The sequence below is a fragment of the Protopterus annectens genome, chromosome 2.part2 (genome assembly GCF_019279795.1).
Source record: "Protopterus annectens isolate FY-2018-M chromosome 2.part2, PAN1.0, whole genome shotgun sequence".
In the NCBI taxonomy this organism is placed as follows: Eukaryota; Metazoa; Chordata; order Ceratodontiformes; family Protopteridae; genus Protopterus; species Protopterus annectens.
The window spans coordinates 397184389-397205918 of record NC_056730.1 but is presented as its reverse complement, the minus strand read 5'-3'; the positions used below and the strand labels follow the sequence as shown (position 1 = coordinate 397205918).

Below are 21530 nucleotides of genomic sequence, written 5' to 3'. Positions count from 1 at the left end.
CACTCTTGCTCTTTTGATAAACAGGTATTGCATGGGCATTCTAGTCCCCTTCCTAATTTAATTTAGTGTTAAGGCTTTACAGTTATTGCCTTCTAATTTCTCTGATGTGGTTGTGGACCTTTGATTCTCTCTACTTTAGTGGTCTTCAGTTAACTTCATCCGTAATTCTTCCTGAAGGATTTCATATTTGCAGAATTTTTTTCTTTTATTACAATGACTGCTTCGTAGACTGGGGTCATTTCACTTGAATGCTAGGTCAGTAACATTTCATCTGTTGCTTGCCTAAACTGCTGTATTTTATCAGAGAATCCTGTTCTACTTTTGAGAGAGAATTTATTTTAGTTTGTTTTTTTTTTCTTCTTCTTCTTTTCTTTTTAAATACTCAGTAAAACCTATTCTGAACTGTCACTTAGAAAGTAAATGCTGTTTACCATTTGTTTTTAATTTAAATTTGACCTTCCATGCTAGGAAATCTATTTTTGAGTATCAGCTAGTCTGCCTCCATATCAGATGTCCCAACATGAAGTATATTTATTCAGAACAGTTAAGTAGCTGTATGTAAACATTTTCAGATAACCCATCCACAACCCCGATTCCCATTTTTGCACATGAGGTCGGGGTGTCACTTCAACAGTGACAGTCATCTAGAGCCAAGGTTTACACTGCCGGGGGGGGGGCTAGCCCTGCTGCGGTAGTTCTTCCGTACTACACACTAACACCTATGGCCAATTTAGAATGCCAAGTCCACCTACTTCACGTCTTTGGAATGTGGGAAGAAACTGAGGCTCCCTGAGGAAACCCACGCAAATACAAGGAGACATGCAGACTCCACACAGAAGGCACCCCCAGATGGGAATCAAACTGAGGAACCTCTTGCTGTGAGGCAACAACAATATCTGCTTTGCCACTGTGCTGCCCTAAGTACCATATTAATTCTGATTAGAAAATGTTTTACTATTTGTTTTTAAATTCTGAAGCAGAAAATAAAAGTTTTTATCTGAATTTTTAAAGCTGAAATACTGAAACAAAAAAAAAAGGAAGCATCAGAGGAGAGAAATGCTTTGCTTAAAAGTACAGGGGAAGTGTTTTCTTTATTTCATTAGAAAGGGCAAGTGTCAAGTTTATATTTACTTTTGATTGAAAGTATTTCCCCTCCCTTTCCTCTGTCCATCACTTTCTCACTGTCCAGCTAATGTAATCAGTGGTTACAGAGAAAAAAAATTAAGTTATTAGTTCAAATTATCATGTTACCTAAATATCGTCACTAAATTAGTATCATAAATTATGTTTTAAGTATAGTATGGCTAGTAATTTAAGATTTTGTCTTGTTCTCTTAATAGTTTATAGTATAGCTGCTAGATATCGGATCTGTACACTGGATAACATCCAATGGAAGTGATGACAAGCCTTTTACTCTTCCATTGGATTGCTTCTTTACTATGTACTGATAGTAATATATTCAGCATCCGTGTTTAACAACCTTGTATATTGTTGAGAACATGTAAGACTAAGTTTTAAAAATTCACAGTATATTAGTATTTTTGTTATTTTATTGAAAAATAAAAACAAATTTATTTGGTAAATGTAATGCACGCTTAGTGTATCTTACCAGTTTTCGCATAATGTACACGGGCCATGAACTGTGATTGGGGAAAGTCCTTTACAGATGAGTGCAAAAACTCTTAGAGGCTTGCTAGTTTTGTTCTCCAGCTTCTGTTGCACAAATCCTTCCTTGGAAACCAAGCACAGCTCAGTTGTAGCTCTAAACATGGCTATTATCAGAGATTCATTGCTAATCTTTTGTTGTAACCCAGAGTATGAGCAGATATTGACTCACAGCTTTGCATTAATGAAGGTAGGATTCTAAAAATGAATGCTACAATGGATTTGAATAGTAAAAAAAAAAACAAAAAAAAAACAGGCAGTTGAGTCTTTCTTGGCTTCTGGGCAGTTTAAATAAACTGTATAATCTGAGGAAGGAATGTGGCTGTTATTTCAATGCTTGACTTTAAAACCTGATAATGTTATTCTGTGAAACTTTTTTTACCTTTAATTTGTAAAAAAAAATGCCACCCATAGAGTGGACTTTCTAAAGTGCAGAGTTAATAATCCATGTTGGCTGTAAGCTCATTCAAACTTGCTTGTTACGAAAGTCCCTCTGCACATCACCAGGCGTAAAAAAAACAATTACAGTCAACCACTTTGACTTTAATGCAGATAGAACTGTTTGCATGTAAAGTCTCAATGTTCTTGTGCAAATACCAACCCCCACCTACTGACTTCCTAGGATTAAATAAAGAGTATAGTCTCAAATGAACATGCTAACAAGTTCTGCAGAGGGACAAAATATCCAGCAAAATTACGAAAAGATAGAACATGAGGAGGGCTAACTTTAGGACCACAGATAAGCACAGACCATCCCTCACCAATGACAGGATCCTTGAAGTTGTATCCTGTATTATTAAATATATTAAGTTCTTGTTCAGGATTATAGCTTGGACCTAAAGTCTAAACAGAGTAAAAGTACAAAAATTAGAATACCAAAAGAAGTAAAATGAAAATACATTTTAAGACAGTTAATGGCATAACCTGAAACTAAAATCAATAAAAGGCTGGAAAAGCAGATAAAAAATAATGTAGAAACAAAAACAATGATTATCTGCAGTAAAATCGGGTAGAGCAAGACTTGTCAAGAACTAATTCAGATAAAGTTTTTAAAGAGCACCGTCTCAGCCAACCATGTGCCAAATTCCAAAGGTGTGGTCCTTTATGTGTAAATGCCCAAATCCCAAAGGAGTGAAGCTATGCAGATAGAAAAAGTACAAGAGCTAGGCCAGCAGATCCTGCAGCATGATGGCCAAGCCATGTAGAGCTGGATGCATCATAACTAAAACTTTATGCATGATATGTTCCTTAATGAGCGGTTTACCATCAAAATGTCGAGCTCACATTTCTCGACAGTGCAAATGTGAACATGACCTGTAACTCTTAAAAATGCCGAACCCTGATGTTCCAAACTGCAAAATCTTGCCCCTTTTTTGACCCATTTGAGCACTTGTTTTTAGGTGTAGAGCGGTTGGAAATGTCGAAGTTCTGTGTTTTTGTGGCATTTTGGAGAATTGGCATTATGGGTTTCGCTCAACGGTGTCTACAATATGCAGTGTTGAGCAATGTGAACTTGACATTTTGATGATAAACCTTAATGAGCAGCTACTGTAAACCCTGCAAAACTAATGTATTGTGATGTTTCCATGGACAAGCTAGCAAGGTACTGGACATTACATTTGTCTAACTGGGAGGAGACAAAGCATGTACTACTGTATGGAGATCCAATGGTGGAACGAGGTGTTTGGTAAGAGTGATAGTCCTAAGATGTAAACAGGATAATTTGACAATAGCTGAGATTCAGTCAGCATGCCATCAGTAGTCACCCGTATAGATATGATTGACAGTTTGTGTGTTAAATGTGCTATTCATGCACAACAGATTTATAGCCATACTAGTGATTTAATGACCATTTGTGATTATATTCATTTACCTAATAAGCCACTTCTTGTTTGTAAAATACATCAAAGTAATTTTGCCTGTGTTCGTGAGTTCAGAGTATGCAGAAATGACCAAATCACCTGTTAACTTGACAGAACTAAAGAATGGAACATGTAATATATATATGCTATTTCTGTTTTGTTTTGCAGAATTCTTCCACTCCTGTTGATAATGACCTGGTTCTGGATGAGTTTCAGACAAGTCTTAAAATGAGTACCTACCTGGTAGCATTTATTGTAGCTGACTTTAAAAACGTTAGTCGAAGCTTCAATGGCACACTGGTATGTTACCTTCTTTTTTTAGACATTAGTTTATGATTTAGTTTGTCTGCAAGTCAGTGACCACCAAATACTGGAGTAGTGATTATGTACGTTTCTGATTCCTATTCTAGTTTTTTAAATGGTGCTTTGCATTACTCTTGTATTGTGAAAAGTTGACCTAGTGTGTGCTTCATTAGTTATGCAATCATCTTAATGGACAAAAATACATCTTGACATAGTCATGTAGCACAAGGTCTAAGCACAGATCTAAAATGATGAGTCCATTCTTTGCAACCTCTTCGATTACAGGTACAAGTCTGCTTGGCATATAAAACTTTCTCAGGGTTCAACTCCTCCCCTACCCATATTACACCTCACACCCAACCTCTCAAAATCTATGGTACTGCTTTCCAAGCTTGCATGGACAACAAACAACTTCAAGTTTTCAATGTTCTTTTTTTCTTTTTACTGGGAAATTTAAATTTTCATGTTTTTTGGAGGTGTTTAATTCAGTGTCTTCATCTTGCATTACCTTTTTTACCAAACCTTTTCGTTTTATTGCTTGCTTCTTGGTGAAAAACGTTTATTTGCTGCTGTGCAGGCCATGAGTTTTACTGTACCCTTATACTCACTCTCAGTTGGCAGCACTGTCTTTGAGTTGTAGAACCTTTTACTGTTGACTACTAGTTTGCTCATTTTTTTCTCAGTAGTATTTCTTTTCCACTTTCTCTTGATATATCCACTTGTTTTTGTTGTTGAAATGGAACAGTCTGTGGGGTAAGAAATGCAAGTTTTGTGGCCACACAACATTATTCCACAGGACAGGCATGCACACACCTCTCAACTTCTTAGTTCAAGAAATCTGAACAAAGCTTTAAATAATGTGGGGACAAATGCCCAGAAATAAGGGCAGATTTTAAATACTGTTCTTATAAACTCAGAAAGTTGGTAGAATAATAAGATTTGTGTTAGCATCCATTTTCTGAAGGATATGAAGTCTGAAACAGAAATGTATGTCATCCTGTATTGAAGTCAATCTTCAGTGATTTGCTAGAAAACCACAGATTTTATGAGAAACAGACCAAAAATCTGAGAGAAAAATCAGGACATTCTGCAAAACACTGAACAGTTGAGTGGTATTGGTATGCACTTTATGTTCACCTCTACAAGTGCTGACCATGTTAAGGTTGACTAAGAAATACGTGATGCTTTTTGGCAATTGTATACTTTAGGGGTGATTCTGTTCCTAAACTAATGGTTGAAGGAGACTGACCCAGACTTTTTAGAGAAGACAGTCATTCTCATCTGTCTGAGACCGAGGTAGTTAAACTGACCTACTGTACACTTTTATTAGCAAGGCCCTTTCCTTCCACACAGTTTGCTTTTTCCTTTTGTAGCCACTCTGTGACTGTAAGTGCAACTATGCAATAATAAAGGCTGTACTACAGACTTAGGTAGTGGTGGGTCTCCTCCCCTCTCTGTTTCCGAGCAGATGGGGATTTCTTGCCATTACATTCCTTCTGTAGATCCTCTTTATTGGCCCTTGTTTTAGTACCATTTCTAAAGTGGCTATGAAGCATCTTGCAGATCCTAATGCCAACACTAGTAGGGATGTTATAGTTAACAGTAACCAAAGCTGGTCTTCCACAGCAACTTCCTTCCACTTCAGTAGCACAGTTAATGTTGACTTTGTTGTTCCTAGTACCTTTAGTATTAATGTCCCTTTTGGCCATGGGCCTTGGATTTGAGAATTTGAGCTTTTGACTACTAGATAGATCCAGTGGAGTTATGTGTCAAATGTGGTTCCAAGAGACTGCTAGTGATTTCTTGCATCTGATCACTTAATTTCCAACATCACTGCTGAACAGAGATGATAACTGGCTCAGCAGTGTTGATGCCCTTGGAACCCGAGAGGTTTATGATGTCATCTGTCATATCGGCACTGCTTCCATTTTTACTTGGGCCTTCCCAGTTCTTGTTACTGCCCCACCTTCAACTTAAGACTCTTATGTGCTGCTGTAGCTCTTCCGTCTTCCTGACCCAGAGTCAAAGGATGGACCCTGACTGAAGAGATCAACACTGTAGGTTTGGCACAGTTTCTACTTCCTCTCCCTTGGAGCCACCCCCACTAAGAGAAATGACTGAAGCACATGTGCAAGGGGAATCACATCCTCTTTGGAGTCACCAATCTAGACATATGATGGTGATGCAGGTAATTTCCCCCCGCATTCTCTGTTGACGACCCCAAAGTTTGTGGAGGTCATGGACTTCATGTTGAAATGGGGGAATGGCCCACTGGACCCTTCTACTCCCTGGAAAAGGTTTAGAAAAAGGTGTTACTCTCTCCCCACTCAACCTCCTAGGTGGTAGTCCTTGTGGACAGGATGATTGCTGTTGTCAGGGAGGCATGGAAAGATTCAAATATACTGGCATCTACTTCTAGGAGACCTGACAGGATCCTTTGACCACCTAAGGATTGACTCCATCATCCCTGCTACAACTTTTAAGAAGTAGCTTGGTCCCCAGCATCCAATTGTTCATCCGAATTAGGAGTCTAGGGCTTTGGACTTCTTCTGGTTGCATAGGGGCAATTAACTGTCTTTTACACATTATGCTTCATCATGTTCTTGCAAGAAAAAAACAGGTAAGGCACTGGAAAAGTTGCTGAGGAATTATGAACTCAAATCTAAACTCATTTTTCAGTTAGATATAATTGCATAATTTCTAACCTCACTACACTCTTAGCGCAAAATACCACTGATGGTGCAGCATCACTGTTCACTATCTCACCTGGTTGCACCTTATCAATTTTATAGAAAATTTTAAGGAATTTTTTTTCTAATACTCCTTTCATTGTCTCTAACTTTTTTGCAGTTTTTGTCCCTGGTGAGAGATGACCGAGAGTGGTTGTCATTGAGGCAGTAATCAGAGGTAATTCAAAGTTTTCTTATGTGCTCCTCTGCCCTAACAACACATACTTGTTGAAGCATTGGGGGCCTGGGGTGTGCAGCATGCTTACTGTGGAGAATGTCCTCTCACTTCTACAGGAGGCTTTCTCTGAGGAGCAGCACCCCCCCTTCCCCCCGCTACACAAGAAGTGGTTTCCCCAGTTTCCACCAGGGAAAACCCAATGACCTTTGTACCACTGAGTGGATGCAAACTCTACCCTCCATCCAAGAGAATCAAGTTGCCATGTCCTGTCACTCCTCCATGTCTTCTGTGGTGCTAGGCTGCTAATCAAAATCTGATCTCCTGGGTAACAGTCAGGGCATCATACCTCTGCACCTTTGAGCCCAGGTTTGCTGACCTTTTTGGTACCAATATCAGTGAAAAACTTCCAAGATAGTAAAAATGATTGCAAGACTCTCTTGACTGTAGATGTTCATTTTATGACACTGCCTTGCATCTTTGTAAGGACAAAGTAGAGGCTGTGGCAACTGTGGGGTAAATAAAACTGACAGCAACGAAGAAACTAACATTCTAGGAAGAGACAACATGACATTGAGGGTTTTCAGAATAGCGCCATGTTAAAATGATGGCACTTGAAATGCCGAGTGCTGAAAGACGAGAAAAAAAAAAAGAGAGAGAGACTGAAAACCCAGGAAAAGAGCAAATCTCAAAGATTCCACCACCCCCCCAAACTTATTTACACCAACTCCAAGATTGCCATACCTCAGAGAAAGAATGTAAGTCTGTTTTATCAGCAGTTCAGTTTCCATGCTTTGGGACTTGCTGTAGTAAGTCCCAACACTTCAAATGGTTACCTTCCAGAATGGGTGCCCAGCCAGAGGTAAAAATTATCAACCGTACTAGGGATGTCATGGCATCTTGTCTGGAGGTTCTTATCAGCAGAATCCATGAGGGCATACCTGACCCCGCAAATTTGGAGGCAGCCTGGGATCATCTGTTCCTCCATATGTTGGTGTGGACTGCCACCCCTTAGGACATATAGCCTCAGACTATTTCCAGAGGCTACAGACTTCTCTTCTACTACCAAACATCTCACTCCAACAAAAGAAGGCAGCAAGAAATGAGGTATTCATTCTCCTTCAAAAAGGGAATCTTTTTGGTACTAAAAAGACAGAGGACCTCAGCTCAGGTGTAGTCCTCGGTGGTCCAAATATGTTTGACCAAATTGAAATTCCTGGTATTTTTTGAGCAGATGATTCTTCATGATGGTCAAGAGGAGATTGAATATGTTCTTTGGACCCCCAGAATGCTTAAATACACATAAAGACTACAATAGAGTCAAAGTTTCTATGCCTTTGGATAGGAGCCAGTCACTTTCAGTTCTGGGTTGTTACATTTGATCTTACCTTGGCTCCAGGGTGTTCAACAGGGATATGACCATGGTAGGAGTGGGCAAGAGGTAGCAGGGTGCCAAGGTATTTTCTTAGCTAGGCAGCGGATTCCTGCCTGCTGTGCTGCTTGGTCTAGCACATATTTGTCTGCATGAAGTGTCTTTGCTTGTTCTGCTGTTTGGGCATGTAAACTGAAATACCAGATAGAACCACACAGACCCTCATGTTTATTGGTTATCTGCTGAAAGCATTCTATAGCTATGTCAAAAATCTCAATGGCAGCACTCAGATCTGCTCTGAGTTACAGCACAATGACACTAAATATACAGAACCAACTGATATTGCCAACATCCTGGCAGATAGGTTCAGTGCTAACTTTACCCCCGTCTCACCCCCTAAAGGACCCATCTTTATACCGGAAGAATGCAAAGTTCCTGTAATCACGGCTGCACAGGTAAAAACTTCACTCTCCAAAGCCAGGAACACAGCATCCATGGGACCTGACAACATCCCAGGCTGCCTTCTACATGAACTACAGAATGAACTGGCACCCCACCCAAGTACCATGTTCAGTCATAGCCTCACCTCAGGCTTTGTGCCCATTGAATGGCGCACCGTGACAGTTATCCCACTCCACAAAGGGGGGGCCACAACAGACCCTGGGAACTACCGCCCCATTATCCTGACGAGCCTAGTCTGCAAGGCCATGGAACGTATCATCATGGAACTCATAAACAAAGAAATTGGAGATCTCCAAACCCTGGACCCCACATAGTTTGGGTTTGTAAAAGGCAGATAATGTCTCCTAAACCTGATAGACTTCTTTGAAGTAGTCACCAAAGCCATAGATGAGGGTAAGGTGGTTCACACAGCCTATCTAGATCTCACCAAGGCATTCGACACCATCCCCCACTCTGGAATTGTAGATAAACTCACTAAGCTAGGTATAAATCCCTATGTCACAAGATGGATTGCCAACTGGCTTACTGAAAGAACCCACACTGTGAAAGTAGCAGACTCCAAATCAGACTTCAGACCAGTGACAAGTGGAGTACCACAGGGTTCAGTTCTGGGTCCTCTCCTGTTTGGTATCTACTTCTCTGAAGTACAGGCTAACCAGAAGGTCTTTGGCTAACTAAATTCGCAGATGACTGCAAACTAGGAGCCATAATTGAAACTCCTAACGATGTGGACATTCTACAAAAGGGCCTCACTGAGACAGATGCCTGGTGTCAAAGACATGGTCTCAAGCTCAATGCCAAAAAGTGCATTGTCATCCCGTTTGGTAAAAATTCTGTACCCATGAACTACCACATAAGCGGTAGTCTACTTAACACTGAAAGTGTGATGAGACCTTGGGACACAGGTGGACAGTAGTCTCTCCTTTGATAATCACATCACCAAAGTGGTCAGGAAATCCTTCTACGTGGCACACCTCATCACAAAAGGTTTCTCATCCAGAAAAAAAAAGAGGCCATTATTCCCCTCTACTCATCACTCATTAGACCCATTATAGAATACAACGCCCCTTTTGGTATGTACCTCACAAGACATCTACAACAACTGGAAAGGCCGCAAAAATACCTCATAAAGAGGATTACTGGCCTCAAACAGATGCCTTACGCAGACTGTCTCAAAAAACTCCAGCTTTACTCAGTCGCATATCGCCTACTCGGAGGCGATCTCTGCCTAACATACAAAGCTATGTCAAACCCAGAGCTGTTGGGCATGCTCCACTTAAAGAAATCCCAATCCCTCCAAGCTACACGCTCTAGGGACCTAAACCTTATCACCACAATAAACAGAACATGCTGGAGGGATAGATTCCTGTCCCAGAGACTTCCCATACTCTGGAACAGACTACCTATCTATGTCAAACAGAGCTCCTCATTAGCACTCTTCAAGAAAAATCTTGATGATTGGATGGGTAATATGAAATTCACCCCGGGGATCACTTCTGTGGTTCTGCTTGACAGGGGCACAGGAAAATATTTTTTTTGGGTGGCGAAAGCCAGGGTAACTTTTTGGCTAGGCTTGTATAGGCCCTAGGGCCAATAGCCTAGTACCTACCTATGAATGCACTGTTGTGCAAGACCAGTCTTCCACCAGAAATATTTTTTTCAGTTCAGTGAACAATGTATCACCTTCTTTAGCTTGACTCAGCTCCAGTAGATCTTTGTCTCAAAAACTTGAACTCGTAACAGGATGAATTCTATAGTGAACTCTGTTTTATCCCTTGGGAAGAATTCCAGATAGCTGCTGTGCAGGTGATTCATGTTTGTCAAAAGGAGATTGGATATCCTGTTTGAACCTCCAGGATACCCACCTGCAGATAGAGATTGTAAAAGAATTGCAGGTCTCTTGCTTCTGGCTGAGCACCAGTCACTTTCATGTGATGGTGTCAGGTTTCTGATATTCTTTTGAGTCCCCTAAAGATCCTCAGAGATTGCAATCCCATCTTGATTCATGGTTATATACACCCAAATCTCACTCTGGAAAGTTACTTCCAGCTCCACATCCCTGTGTTCAGGTTCACCACAGTACCTCCAGTGTGGGATGGGGTGGATGCATTGTTAAGGCATAGACAGTCCAAAGTGTCTGGTCACAATTGGAGGCCAGTCTTCATATTGGTGTGCTGGAGAAGGCTTGGCATAGTTTATAATTAAGCAAGATGGAACACCTTCATTTACTTATGTTCGAAGGCCATGAGGCTGTGTGAATAGGTCAGGTCTACAGGTTGTTTTTTCATAGCTGCCCATATTCGTGAAGAAGTCTACTCCTTTGGAGATAGGCTTAGGTGTTGTTTCCGGATGCCACTCTGGTTTTCCCTCAGTTTGTCAGTTTCACAGAGTCTGTTCCATCTCTGAGGGAAGCCTTACTGTGATCTGTTTACATTCTTGGCCCAGTGCCAATTGGAGCAGCCTCTACTGCCTTGTACATTTTCCAGGGCAGCAGCCAAAGGATACTGTAGTCCAGAAATGGCTGTTAGGATACCTCTGAACGTTTCACCCATTCCATCATGTACTCAAAAATTCCTTCAGAAAGTAAAGAACAACAAATCCAAATTAATTGCCACTACCTCATTTTGGTTTTGAAACTATTGATGTTCTTCGTGTTTCACTGTTGCAGCCATCACATTTGAGTTATCCCTGCCAGGGTAGCCCTTAGCCGGCCCGAATAGCAGAAACTTAGTATTTCTGCATCAGTTGCTGTCGCTTCGGGACTGACATCAGGTAGTCAGTGGTATAAAGTAAGGCATCCGATGCCATTACATCAGTCTTTCTTGCCATGGAACCCGAAGCAGTTCGCACGAGTGGCGGTCGGCCGCTACCTGAGTTTTCATTTCGGAATTGATGTTGAAGTCTTCTAAAGCTAAGTACCCCATTGGGGATCCTTTTTTCTTGCAAGGGCACCAACACCAGCTTGGGACCATAACTTTGTTTTGGAAAAGCTCACCCTGCCTCCTTTCAAACCAGCTTCTTCTGCAGAGCTACAATTTCTCTCCTGGAAGACAGCATTCCTTCTGGCCATCACTTCAGCCAGAAGAGTCTCTGTGTTGCAAGCACTCATGGCTGTGGAACCCTTCATCATCTTCCATGCAGACTGGGAATCCCTCAGAACTAACCCATCCTTCATGCCCAAGGTGGTGTTCAGTGTGGCTCTCAACCAATCCATTCATTTGCCCACCTCCTTTCCTAATCCCCAGAACAAGGGGGAAATGATTCTTCACTCTCTAGATGTGCACAGACAGCTCAGATACTATATGGACAGGACTAAAATCCTTCAGAAAGTCTGATCAATTGCTGGTTAGCTTTGCTACAGGGGCAGGAGGCAAAGCCATCTCCAAGCAAACCATTTCCAAATGGATAACACACTACATCCATTTCTGCTACAAACAGCATGGTAAGCCTCCCCCCCAAGGGGGTCAGGACACACTCCACCAGAGCTGCCTCTACTTCTGCAGCTTTCCTCAGAGGAGTCCCCACCAGGGACATCCTGGAGGCTGCCACCTGGACATCTGTTCACACCTTTATTAAACATTACCACCTGCATATCTTCTCCAAATCCAGGGCAGGGTTTGCCTCTGCAGTCTTGCAGGGCATCCTAGCCAACTCCTAGTTTCCTTGACTGCCTTCACCCATTTCTTCAGCTTTGGGAATCGACCCAAATGTGATGACTGCAACAGTGAAACAGGAATAACATAGTACAGTTATGTACACTTACCATAAATGTAGATGTTTGAGTGTATTCACTGTTGCAGTCCTGGTTTCCCTCCCTCCATCCCCCCTTTTTATTCTCTTTCTCCTTTTGTTACCATTCTTCCTTGTTGTTCTCCTTTCCTTACAAGGGACATATTGGTATTTATTTTCCACTGGTGGAGTTCTTTCACCCGAACCTGGCCTCCTTCTTTGGGGGCTCCTGACAGGTTAGTGCAAGAAAAACTGACCTAATGGTGTCGGCTGTCTTACTATATACCACTGACGACCTGACATCAGTCCTCAAGCGACAGCAACTGAAGCAGAAATACTAAGTCTCTGGTATTTGTGCCGGCCGAGGGCTACCCTGTCAGGGATAACCCAAATATGATGACTACAACAGTGAATACACTCCAACATCTACATTTATGGTAAGTGTACACACTTGCTGTGCCCCATTTTCTGCAAAACGTCTGCTGCAGAGTCCCTTCTGAGCTGTGTAGACTCACTTAGCAGGTAAGCCTCATCCAGGCCTCATCTTCACTCTCTCTGACAAGCCATGTGGTTTCTCCACTTTCTAATGAGCAGGAATGCTGCATTACCTGCCTTGGGCTGTCTAGATTCTCACATTCCCTCAGAGAGAAAAATATATAAAAGTAAGTAGGTACTTTTTGTGGTTTAGGCTACTTCCAAGGGATATGATCCTATCTGAGTTATAGTGATAGCTATTCTGGATTACCAAACACTAAAATGCAATCTGTTATGGTTTACCTTTCATTTCACTCTTCTCAGTTGTTCTTCGTGTTTCACTGTTGCAGTCATCACACTTGAGTTATCTGCCTGCAGGTAGCCCTCAGTTGTCCCGAATACCAGAGACTTAGTATTTCTGCGGCAGATGCTGTTGCTCCAGGACTGAAGTCAGGTCATTGGGGATATAAAAACAGGCAGCCGGATGCCATTACATCAGTCTTTCTTGCCAAGGAGCACGAAGCAGTTGCAGTTTGCAAGTTTCGGTCGGCCGCTACCTGAATTTTCGTTTACGAATTGAATAATGCTGAAGTCTTCTAAAGCTAAGCACCCCATTGTGGATCCTTTTTTTCTTGTGCTAACCGATGTCAGAAAAAGTTAACAGTTGTCTTGCCTGTGGAAAGCAAATACCTCACAGAGATTTTCAATCATACTGCATCACCTGTTTAGGCCCAGACCACGATGTATCTCGCTGTCAGTTTTGTGCCTTGTTTAACACCCAAACCATTCGTCGTCAGGCTCTCTTTGTCTCTAAATTCTTTCGCTCTCGATCTCTGTATTCTGAAATGGCTTCGGTAAGCCACCCGACTACCGATATTCCAAAAAAAGTAAAGATAAAGACAGAGACAGACCGCATAGGTCCAAAACTGCTGACGACACTTGCGTTAAGCTAGTCGCCAGTCCGCCAGTACTCAGTGAGGTGCCTTTGCAGCTCCTGATGCCCGCTTTAGTGGATTCTTAGGCCTCTACCAAGACCCATTCAGAGTCTGGTATGCCGTGAGACTCTTCTTCAACTATGGAACCTGCGGAAGTCTCTACCTTGGATAGGTCCAGAGCCTCTGTGCAGGCACCGGCTTCTGAGGCAGTTCTTCACTCAACCAAAGTTTGACTCAAAACAACGACTTTTTTAACCAAACTACTGAGTTTCTTAGGCCCAGAGTATGCACTACGCCTAGAAAACCGATGACCAAAGTGCATGCATCTGCTCCCATGCCACAAAAACAAATGCTTAGAATGGCTAAAGACCTTATTATGCTGATTAGGGGAAGTCAGCCTTCCCCTGCTAAGAGACAGAGTTCAGTCACCTTCAGCTTCTACATAGGAGTCCGATGACTTTGAGATTTCTGATTATGAAGACATGCCCTTATCTGCTTATGAGGATTCAGATGCAGAGGAATCCATTCCCTCTGCCTCCCCTCCAGAGGATTTTTCTTTTGGTGAAACCTTGCCTACCTTAAGAAAGCATTTCCAGAGGGAATGCCAAAACTATCCTCAGTCCAAAAAGAGACTCAGAGAATTTCTAGAGTTGCCTCAGCACAGGCCTTTAGCAACACCCCCTGTCCTGGATGTTGTGGATGATTTTTATGGAATCCAGTTTTACTCATGGCACTTTACCTCCTGCCCCTAGGAAACCAGACAAGTACTACAGAGTACCTGACACTCACAAATTTATTTTCAATAATCCTACTGCTGACCCAGAGATTATTTCCCAGGGGCCTAAAGATATCAAGGCTACTGCAGCCAAGAATACCACCCCTTTGGACAGGGATTCCAGGGCTTTGGACAGATGGGGTAAGAAGGTATATATCTCTGCAACTCTTGCTATTAGGGCATTGAATTGTCAGCTTCATATGCTGAAGTGTCAGCAACGTATTATGGAACTTATTAAACAAAAAGTGGCAACCTTTTCAGACTGTGCAAAAAATAAAGAATTGCAGGAGCTTATGCACTCTGCAAGCCTAGTCAGCAAGCATACTTTGCAGTGTGGCTTTGATGCCCTAGAAGCATCTTGCCGGGCAGCAGTCACTGGCTCTGTACTGAGAAGACATGCTTGGCTGAAGGAGCAGACCTTGCCAGACCTTGTCAAATCAAAGTTACTAGACGCTCCTTTGAATAAGGACTGTTTGATTGGCACCAAAGCAGAAGAGGTTTTTAAAAAGATGGAAGAAAAAGCTAAGTCTATGCAGACTGTTAAAGAATTCTTACAAGTGCAACCCCTCAGATTCAGTAGACATTGCCCTTCAAAACACTGGTCCTTTCCAGCCATCTCCAGGCCTTCTCAAATCAGACCCAGGGGAAACAGACCACACCCAGACTACAGTCTCAGGGTATGTAGAGATATAAGCAATGGAGTGCCCCCACCCCTAAAGCAGGGAGTGGTAAGCCACCTCCTTATGAAAAAAGCTCACAATGACTTTACTCCACTCCCCAGCTCTGCCCAATTGCTTGTGCCTCCAGGAGGAAAGCTTGCCCTTCATGCAAAAAACTGGATGTCCATCACTCAGGACCTGTGGGTCCACTACATTGTATCCCAGAGATACAAATTTTATTTCCATTCACTGCCAACCCCAAGCAGGTTTCCAGATCTTCCTCCAAACCAGTGGGCAGAGACTCAAAACCAAGTACTTTCTCTGCTCAATATCAGAGCTATTCAGCCTGTTCCAGTAGAATAGAGGGGGTCAAGGATTTTACTCCAGACTCTTCCTGGTATCCAGGAAAGAGGGCTCTTGGCACTCAATCCTGGATCTTTCAATTCTCAACACCTTCCTGGTGGTACCAAAATTCAGAATGCTTATCCTGCAACAGCTTCTTCCTATGCTAGCCAAGGATGCCTGGTTAGACACCCTAGACTTAAAAGAAGCCAATCTGCACATCCCCATAAGGTAGTCATGTAAGAAGTATCTACGTTTCAGGGCAGGATCTATGCATTATCAGTTCTCTGCACTTCCCTTTGGCTTATCTGCTGCGCCCAAGGTATTCACAAAATGCCTGGCTCCAGCCATTGCATACTGCAGGCAAAGAAATATACAAATTTACCCGTACTTCGACGACTGCCTGATTCAGGCGGACAGTCAGGAACTGCTGCTGCAGCACCTGACATTTGTGAAAAACCTTCCCACTTCCTTGGGGTACATCATCAATGAAAAGAAGTCAAAACTGGTATCCAGTCAAAAGATTGTACTCCTGGGAGCAAGCTTGGACACAACTTCCCAGATGGCATTCCTCACTTTAGAAAAACAAGTGTATCTGACTTCAAACAGATGGCCACCCGAACCCAGCTATCCGCAAGAAAAATACTGCAAGCCCTAGTATTCATGGCCTCATGTATGCTGCTAATTCCATATGCAAGACTGCATATGAGGAAACTTCAATGGTACTTAAAAAAATCTTTGGTGCCAACATTCTCAGGACCTGGAAACAGTCATTCCCATCATACCCTAAGGACAGAGTTCCTTTGGTGGGCAGAAGCATGCAACCACAACAAGGAACTGCCATTTACTTAACCCCATGCCGCCCAGACCCTAACCACAGACGCATCAGACTATGCCTGGGGTGCACACATGGATGGCAAATGTATTCAGGGCCATTGGAGCCCAAGTCAAATTCATCTGCACATAAACCAAAAAAAGATGCTAGCTGTACAGAATGCCCTGACAGCTTTCAGATCCCTACTCTTTCCAGGACAACTGCTAATAAAAACAGACACCGCAATTATGCGGTACATCAACAAGCAGGGGGAACCCATTCCTACCCACTATGCAGGTTAGCCATGGCCCTCTGGAACATGGCCTTGGACATTCAAGTCCATCTGCAAGTTCAATTCCTGCCAGGCAAACAAAACTCACTGGCAGACGACTTAAGCAGAAATGTCCTAGACCCACATGAGTGGCAATTGGAGCACAGCACCTTCAACCTTCTGATTCAGCAATGAGGGACCCCAGAGTGGGTTCACTTTGCCTCCCCCTACAACCACCAGCTCAACACATTCTGCACCAGGAATCCCCACAGCAGGGCCTGGAAAGTGGATGCCCATTCTTTTCAGTAGGTAAATCTCTCAATCTATACCTTTCCCCCTCTGCCCCTTCTCTCAAGAGTATTACTCAAGATAAAACAAGACAGACCAAGGACAATTCTGATTGCCTCGGACTGACCACGCCAGCACTGGTACCCACTCCTGCGCAGCCTGACACCGGTGCCACCCTGGCACCTACACCAGAACCAAACCCTACTCTCTCAGCAGGAGGGACAGATTTTGCATCCACAACTGCAAACCCTAAATCTTGCAGCCTGGCTTATTCCTTGAACACTCCCCCCAAAACAATAAGCAAACAGGTGCTGGATGTCATTCTCAAAGCCAGAAGACCCAGTACAAAAAAATCCTATGCTGATAAGTGGAAAAGGTTCTGTTGCTGGATTCTGTCCTAAAGGAGAGGACACAACATTGCCCTTCCTGCGTCTAATCCTGGATTACTTAGCAGACCTACTCCACCAAGGCCTGCCCTTCTCCTCCATTAAGATACATGCCTCCGCCATTTCTGCTCATTACAACACTGAGCCACCTCTCTTCTCGCACCCTCTTATCAAACAGTTCCTGAGAGGGGAAAACAACTTAAAGCCAGCAAGCCTTAACTTTGTACGGGAAAAGCTCACACTTTTTCCTCCTTTGAACCTGCTGCGTTAAAATTCCTCTCTTGGAAAACAGCCTTGCTTCTATCACTTCAGCAAGAAGAGTGTCTGAGCTACAAGCACTGATGGCTGTGGAACCCTTTATTTTCCATGCTGACCGGGTTTCCTCAGGGCTAACCCTTTCTTTATGCCTAAATTGGTGTCCAGTGTGGCTCTCAACCAATCCATCCATTTGCCAACCTTCTTCTTCCCTAATCCTCAAAATAGAGGGAAAATCTCTCTCAACTTTCTGATTTGAAGGCCTGCATTTGCACTTGTTTCTGTCCTGTAACTCCTGGGCCCATCTCGTTTGCTCACTCATTTTTTTTATCTGCTTTTACTGTATTTGTGTTTCTTCCTACTTTATTTTGCTTTTGTGTCATCTTAAAAGTACTCAGTTGTATTTATTACTGCTTGGTGTAACTCATTCTAAGCCTTTTAGTTTAAGCACTTGGGCTTCAGACCAGTTGTTTTACATTAAGAAGGTTTGTGGTCTGCACTGTAGTGGCAGAACAGGTAGCATACATCCTTCTAAGTTGGGAACTGCTGATTGAGGGCTCAGTGTCTGTTATTCTAAAAGTGTATTAATTCTGGTTAAAGCACTTGGGCTTCAGACCAGTTGTTTTACATTAGGAAGGTTTGTGGCCTGCACTGTGGTGGCAGGACAGGTAGCTTACATCCTTCTAAGTTGGGAACTGCTGATTTGAAGGCTCAGTGTCTGTTATTCTAAAAGTATATTAATTCTGGTTTAAGCACTTGGGGTTCAGGCCAGTTGTTTACATTAAGAAGGTTTGTGGTCTGCACTGTAGTGGGCAGAACAGGTAGCTTACATCCTTCTAAGTTGGGAACTGCTGATTGAGGGCTCAGTGTCTGTTAGTCTAAAAGTGTATTAATTCTGGTTTAAGCACTTGGGCTTCAGGCCAGTTATTTTACATTAAAAGGGTTCGTGGTCTGCACTCTTGTGGGAGGAGAGGCTGGACTCTGCCCTTCTGAGCTGGGAATTTCTGGTTAAAGGCTTATAGTGCCTGCATATTTGAACTGCTTCTTACTGAAATTGGTACACCTTGTTTGCTGTAGCATAGACTAGATCCAGGCCTGCTGAATCTAGCTTTGTTTGTATAACTTGAGCACTAATCCAGGCATTCTTTAAAGTATTCAATTGTATTTATTACTGCTTGGTAGTAACTTGATTAAAGTGTAGCTATCATTCTAAGTCTTTTGGATTAAGCACTTGGGCTTCAGACCAGTTGTTTTACATTAGGAAGGTTTGTGGCCTGCACTGTGGTGGCAGAACAGGTAGCTTACATCGTTGGGAACTGCTGATTTGAGGGCTCAGTGTCTGTTATTCTAAAAGTGTATTAGTTCTGGTTTAAGCACTTGGGCTTCAGGCCAGTTATTTTACATTAAGAAGGTTCGTGGTCTGCACTCTTGTGGGAGGAGAGGCAGGTCTCTGCCCTTCTGAGCTGGGAATTTCTGGTTAAAGGCTTATAGTGCCTGCATATTTGAATTGTTTCTTACTGAAATTGGTACACCTTGTTTGCTGTAGCATAGACCAGATCCAGGCCTGCTGAATCTAGCTTTGTTTGTATGCTTGTTGTTTGTTTGCTTGTTATTTCCCTGAAACGCTAATTTCACCGCTTCTGTGGATCCCTAGTATCCCCAGTGATACCTGCATTGCTTACTGTACTTATTTCCTTGTTTCACGTGAAAGTTAGTTACTGTTAGTCATTTTTGCATTTAAGTTACCTGTAACACATTGCATTTAAGATACCTGGCACTTGCTCACTAAAGCAATTATATAAGTCAGCACTAAAAAATTAAAAGCACTACACCCTCACAAACTCCCCTTGAGTACCTTGTTCCCCATTGACCCTTTTTTTCAATTATAAAGGAATTCCCAATACTATTCTAGCATGTCCAATGGTCAGTTGTCAATCTCCTCTCTGGTCCAGCTGGTGAATCTGGGAATCTTGAGGCAATGTTACAACTGCCTCATGTACACAGATAACCCTCTCCTCCTCCCAACAAATTCCAACACATGAGAGATGCAGCCATATAGCCATACTGGAGGCTAAGCTCTCAACTCAGTACTGGCGAAACCAGTCAGGAGGAGAAGGAAACCACACTCACTACAATTTCAGTCTCACATAGACCTACCACGACAGCAAACCAAACACATAAACACAGAAAAACATACTCTGAGGCTCTAAATAAAAATCTGCCTAAGCAGCAGAGACCTCCAAAGCAGACACCCAAGCAACCGCTACCCCAAAACAAAACATGTGCAACACATAGCTCACAAAGCCAGTGTGCCGAACAGTCACAGCCTTTAAGACTAAACAACACACCTGATACACTTGTAATAGGTGACTCTATCGTCAGGCACACTGACGTCCCGCTCACCAGGCTGAACAAGGAGAAGGTCACGGTGAGCTGCCTGTCAGGCGCTAGGATCCACCACATAACACAAGCACTCAGGTCACTCCAAGGCAAGTACAAACACGACTCGGTCATTGTCCATGCTGGTGTGAATGATCTGAGACGTACCTCCCTGGACTACATAAAAAGAGACATAGAGGAGCTCTCTGTAGCCCAGGCCGGTATGACACTGACCTTGAGTAGCATCTTACCCTCACCAAGAATGATGCCACAATATGAAGACAAGATGATCAATTTCAACAATTGGCTTAAGTATTGGTGTCATTCAAAGGGGATCCAATGCCTGTCAGCCTGGGATGACATTCTCGACAAGCCATGATGCTTCGCTAGGGACGGCTTGCACCTGTCACCCCTGGGCTTTCAGATATTGGCAAAGGCTCTTGCTACCCCCATAGTGCCTTTTTTGGGCAAGGCTCAAAAGACAAAAACCCACCTCCATAGGTATCACAAGGGATTAGAAACTAAGAGTAATGCTACTCAACGCCAGAAGTCTAAACCTCAAGATGCATGCACTCGAAACTCTCCTTAGCATGGAGAACATCGATATCTGTGCAGTAACAGAAACCTGGTTCAAGGCTCTCGAGAGCACCCCAGCACTACCAGTTTATACCTCATACCATGCTTTTCGGCCCCAAAACTTGGACCGAACCACAAAAGGAGGGGAGTATCAATATTCGTCAAAGATACCCTCACCTCCAGGTTGGTGGCACAGCATGAAGCATCAGAGACTATCCATGTGCAACTAACAGTGGGTAAAACTGCCTACCAGTTTATAGCCTGCTACAGACCACCCTCTCAAACCCAGCAACCCCACTCGGCCATCCTGAGAACACTGGAAAATATGAAGGTCTCTCCAAACACCATTATATTGGGCGACTTCAACTACCCAAACATAGACTGTGAGCATTACTCTAGCTCCAACACCCTAGCCCAAAGGTTCCTAGAATTTATAAACTCAAATGCTATGGAACAACTTGTTACCACTCCCACAATAGGGGAAAACATACTGGACCTGATCTTCACCAACATGGGGACTCTATGCTCTAGACCAGAAGTCTATCCCTCACTGGTAAGATCAGACCATAAACTAATCTCACTGGATATTCACATCCCGACTCCAGCCCCCTGCCCTGAAAACCACAGTGAAAAACTTCTCTAAAGCAAATTTCACACTCCTCAAAACCGAGGTGGAATCCTTCAAAGCCCCTGGGCCTGTGGAAAATACGGCCCAGACCGCAGAATCCTTTATAAACGTATTCTATGAGCACCTTCAGGAATGCATGGATCATGCAATCCCAAATAAAACCAAGACCCAATCCTCCAAAGGCAGACGTCCTGTCTGGTGGACCCCAGCCATAAACAAACTATACAATAGAAGGAGGAAGCTACTACATGATGGAGCAAAATCCCAAAAAGGGAAGGCATCTCTGATCAGTATTAGCAAAAAAGTATGGGCACTCATAAAATCGTCTAAGGCCAGCTTCGAGAGAAAAATTGCACAGGACACTAAGGATAATCAGAAGGCTTTCTTTAGTTATGTTAGGAACCTGGGTGGGAATTCCCAGATATGCTCAGAATTAGTCCAAAATGACAAA

At 42.9% G+C, this 21530-nt stretch overlaps 1 protein-coding gene across 1 annotated transcript in view; it reads left to right on the top strand.

The window, feature by feature from the left end:
- LOC122795645 (leucyl and cystinyl aminopeptidase) overlaps positions 1 to 21530 on the top strand; it is a 1650338-nt gene that overhangs the window by 543084 nt on the left and 1085724 nt on the right. The window contains exon 4 of the mRNA XM_044063917.1: positions 3696 to 3827. Coding sequence (XP_043919852.1) covers positions 3696 to 3827 — 132 coding nt within the window. The remainder of the gene's footprint in view (positions 1 to 3695; positions 3828 to 21530) is intronic.